The sequence below is a fragment of the Oryx dammah genome, unplaced genomic scaffold (genome assembly GCF_014754425.2).
Source record: "Oryx dammah isolate SB20612 unplaced genomic scaffold, SCBI_Odam_1.1 HiC_scaffold_1, whole genome shotgun sequence".
In the NCBI taxonomy this organism is placed as follows: domain Eukaryota; kingdom Metazoa; phylum Chordata; class Mammalia; order Artiodactyla; family Bovidae; genus Oryx; species Oryx dammah.
In genome coordinates this window covers 99,419,812-99,424,491 of record NW_024070185.1, presented here as the reverse complement: position 1 = coordinate 99,424,491, position 4,680 = coordinate 99,419,812, and the positions used below count along the sequence as shown (strand labels likewise).

General features: G+C 40.5%; 1 protein-coding gene across 1 annotated transcript in view; it reads right to left on the bottom strand.

Moving 5' to 3' along the window:
• Window positions 1-4,440, bottom strand: part of UGCG (UDP-glucose ceramide glucosyltransferase) — a 38,073-nt gene extending 33,633 nt beyond the window's left edge. The window contains exon 1 of the mRNA XM_040239418.1: window positions 4,247-4,440. Coding sequence (XP_040095352.1) covers window positions 4,247-4,344 — 98 coding nt within the window. The 5' untranslated portion in view covers window positions 4,345-4,440. The remainder of the gene's footprint in view (window positions 1-4,246) is intronic.
• Window positions 4,441-4,680: the final 240 nt, after the last annotated feature.

The following is a 4,680-nucleotide window of genomic DNA, read 5'->3' as shown; positions in this document are numbered from 1 at the left end:
GGGGCCAGGGGGAGTGGAAGTGCGTGCAGAGACATTTTAGGCAAAATTCCACAAATGTCTGCCATCTAAAATATGTTATGAAATGATGAGGCATCAGTCAATATTAATTCTGGAAAAGTGCAAAGCAGTAGGTAAAGATACCAGTGAGCAGAGAAAGTTTCAAAATATTGAAAATAATGGTTCTCTAGTTATAAACCACTTCAATTTTTAAAACTATAAGCTTATACAATTTATAAGATATTTATGAAATCAGAGGAAAAAAAGTCATTGAACAATTGTTCACTGTATTAATTACATTCTGCTCCATTTAAAAAATACAGGCCAATACTTAGCTTTTTAATCTCATTTTAAGAAGCTACAATACAATAGAACATTGGATCCAAATTAACTAGATACCATTACACACTGTATTTAATTGTAAAAAAATAACCTTTTTTATTTTAATGTTACTGTTTTGTTTTTTAGCAATTTCACTGCAATGTTTGTATTACTTAAATATTTTTAAACATAGTAGCTCACAGATTATGCTCCTTAATCTGACAACCAGATATGGAACCATGTAAGGTTTGATAATAGGCTCCATTTCCACCAGTTTCAGGCACAAGGTTTTAGGAGGGGCATTGATTAAATCTGGCTATTTTAATTTATTTATACTTTACCATATTCAAAAAGGATTTGAGAGGATACAGACACATGTTCAGGAAATATATTCTTCAATAAAATATAGAATGCTTAGCATAACATTTTAGCCGAAATATCACTGCCAATATTCTTTACCCTTGCTTGTCAAAATGTTAAGAATATCAAAATGTTGAGATTATCAAACCTGCAAATTTACTAAATACAGTAGAAAGAGGAGAGGACAAACCCTTAGTGCTCTGCTTGAAAACAGCTCAAACTGGGAAGCATCTTCATTTCAGTACGAAAGGAATCAAATCAAACAGTAAATAATTTTGAAGGTGGGATGAGATGAAAGGAACTTAATTTTTTAAAAGGCAGCATATAATTTATACATAAATTAAGCTGTTGATTATTTACTTCATGTTCTTTTACCTAGTTCAAAAGAATATTCTGAAGATTCCTACTAAACTGTTATAAACTAATTGCATTTTCTTTGTTCTATTTTCATTTAACTTTTCTGGATCCTGTTACTGTCAATATAAAAGGTAACTTTGTGGAGCATTAAAGAAGAAATACAAAGACTCTACCGTATCTTAACTAAAGTTTGTGCTATTCTCAAAAACTGAAAGTATTTTAAACAAAAAGGTATTAAAAAAATTTTTTTCAGTTTATTATTAAATACAAAATAACTTAAAATAATTCTGGAATTGTCACAGTCTAAGAGTATAAACACTCTCAGATGGTTACTTGCAGTATTCAGCTACTTTACTAGTGTTAAATAAGTGTGACTTTTAGGTGGTGCAGTGGTAAAGAATCTGCTTGTCAATGCAGGAGATGTAAGAGACTCGGGTTCGATCCCTGGGTCAGGAAGTTCCCCTCGAGTAGGAACTGGCAACCCGCTCCAGTATTTTCATCTGGAAAATTCCATGGACAGAGAAGCCTGGTGGGCTACAGTCCGCAACTGTCACAAACAGTCGGACAGCCCACCAGGCTCCGCCGTCCCTGGGATTCTCCAGGCAAGAACACTGGAGTGGGTTGCCATTTCCAACTTTCTTCACATTGGGCTGTGAATTTAACAATTCCAATTTAAATACAAGATTACTTAGAGTCTGGAGGGAAAAAGATTCTAAAGTTCAAATAAAAATGTATAAGAAGTCATAAAAATTTACAAAAGAATAGGAGGGGCCCACCTCTAAGTAACACTGTAATAAAGGTAATAATACTTCACTAAAACAGTGGATACTGGTACACTTTATAAGGGGTCAAGTGTTAAAAAAAAAAGAAAACTCAAAATACTAGAAGAGATATTATATAATAGTTAGGGGAAATGGAAAAGATAAAAAATTTTACCAGTTGGGGCGGGGGTGGGGAGGGCAGAGACTACCTAAAACACATTGGCACACACACTTTTCAAAATGTGAAATATATGTACAAAGTTGAAAGACAAAAAACAAGTTGGGAAAAAACTGCAGCATATCACAGAACAATCTTCCTGTGAAAAGGCAATAGATTGCACAAGCAAAAGATTTATGAATACGAAATTTACAACTAGCTGTAACTGGCATTAAATAGATGAAAAACATTTGATGAAACCAATAATTAAAGGAATGAAAATAAAAAACAGAACAGTAAAAACCCTAATACTTTGTAAGGGGAAATGGGGACCATCATACAATGTTACCAGGACTATGAATAGATACAACATTTCTGTAGGGTAATATGTATCCAAGTTTAAAACGTGCACCACTTCTGGTCCAATAATTCCACTTTCAAAATGTAAACTTAGGAGATCATCTCTTAAAGATGGAAGCCGTTCATCACAGTGTTGTTCCTAATTGTGACAAACTGAAAATAGCCTAAATGCCTACCAATAATAATAATGAACACATATTAGTGCCTCATAAACAAAAATGTCATGCATCTATTAAAAATGATGGAGAGATCATACATTTACTGACATGAAAAAATTACTCATGACATTTTACATGGAAGCTCCATCAGAGCAGGAGCCTTGGATATATTGTTCTTCAGTCTTATTTCCAGCACCTAGAACAGTGCCTTGTACAAAAGAGCTTCCTAGAAAGTATTTATTAAATAGATGAATTTTAAAGCTGGTTACAGAACAATCATGGTATGGTCCCTTCCTCGTTCCTTTCTGACCTCCCTCTCTTCCTTTCCCTCCCCCTACAGAAATATAATTGGAAGGATAGTACAAAAGGTTGACAGGCAATGGAGTTTTGGTGTGTGTTTAACTTTCTTCTTCTCTGTAGTCTAATTCCCTATACAGTAAGCCTGTTTTATTTCTATGATCAGATAAAGTAACAAAATTGCTTTTTAAGAACTCATATATTTAAAATGAACTCCAGAATGTTCACTGCCTACAGCTCACAAACTCCAAAACCTAAAAACAGTATCCAAAAAGCATTTTTCCTTCATCTTCAAAGAAATACCATCAAGCCTTTACAATGTATCAGTAGCATCTTTCTCCACTACCAGGAAATGCTACACTACACTAATAAAATGCAGCATTTCTAAAAGGAAGAAGTACACTTTTTCTGCAGTGAAAAGGGAAAGAAAAACTGCAAGTAATTTCTTAAAGTCCTCTCCTCTCTACTAACATATACCCTATTCTAAACGGTGGTGAAGATAACTGTGCACTTTTTTTTTTTTCCCCCAGCTAAAAGTCTAGCGAATCCAAGAGTAATGGGCTGTGTCAATTCTTTCATTTCCTTACAAAGACTTTTTCCATTTTAAAGACAGTCAAACAATTAAAATATCAAAAGTAGTTACACACCCTATGTCATACTCATCCCATTACCCGATTTTATTTTATTTCATAGTCTTTATCACTATCTGAAATAACCTTATTCGGATTTTAATTATGTCTCTCCCTTCTGGAATGTAAGCTCTATGAGGACAGGAATTCTGTCGTGCTTGATACTGTGTCTTCAGTGAATGGTATCTAATGAAAAGGTATGTGCCTGGGGGCGGGGGACCCAATCTAAACAAGACAAAATATAAGGAATTGGGGGGTGGGGGGTAGCCACACTGAAATGTACAAGCTGACATGACTTAAGGTTACACCACCAGATCAGAGGTTTGGTGGACGTTTTTCAAGATGGACAGGTGCTTCACATCTATCTAAGGACAGAAAGCTCATCCAGCAAGAAGAAAATCCACAGGGAGGTCTCCAGGTGGCTGCGTGCAGCTCCCAGAAGAGTGGAAACGATCATCATCATAATAGAAACGTGGCCCAGGTCGAGAGAGGCAAAAAAACCCCACAATACACCATACATCTTGGCCCAGATGAAAAACCACACGAATCCATAGCACAATCAAACCAAGCAAGCAACCTTCCGCCCTACACATAAAAAGAGTAGTCTCTTTCCCCTGGCTGTGAAGTCGCCTGCCGCCCAGCCACCCCCCTCACTGGTCACTTCTCTCTTCCAATGAACCCCCCGGCCCAGCTGATCCAAGGCTAGAGAGACTGGGAGGAAGAGTCTGAAAATTGGCTGTCTCCACCCCCATTCGAGCCCAATCTCTTCCAAAGCGAAATTCCTCCTACCCTCGCCTGTCCCCGAGGCCTGGACCCCGCCACGGGCTCCTCCAGCTGCCCCTCACTCACGTGTAGATGATGGCCATGAAATGCATCAGCCACAGCACCAAGAAGAGGACGAACCCGAAGACGGCCATTCCCTCCAGGGCCAGGTCCAGCAGCGCCATCCCCCGGCCCGGCCCGCTCCGGCCGCCGCAGCGGACAGCGCTCCCGCAGGAGGAGGACTGGGTGGGCGCCCGGCGCGGGGGCGCAGAAGAGGAGAGAAAGGTGGGGAGAGGAAGGGGCGGAGGGGGTGGGGGCGGAAGGGGCGGGCAGGGCCTGCGCGCCCCCGCCCGCGCGCGCGAGGGAGCGCGCTGGCCCGGGCGCGCTCGCGGATGCAGGCGCTGCGGTGGCCGGACTCAGTGGTCAGGTCGGCCGTGGCCCCGCGCTCCCGCTCGCCTCTCCACCCCCTCGCGGCCGCCTGCCGGTCCCCGCGCGCCTGCGCCGCCGCCTCCGTCGCCGCC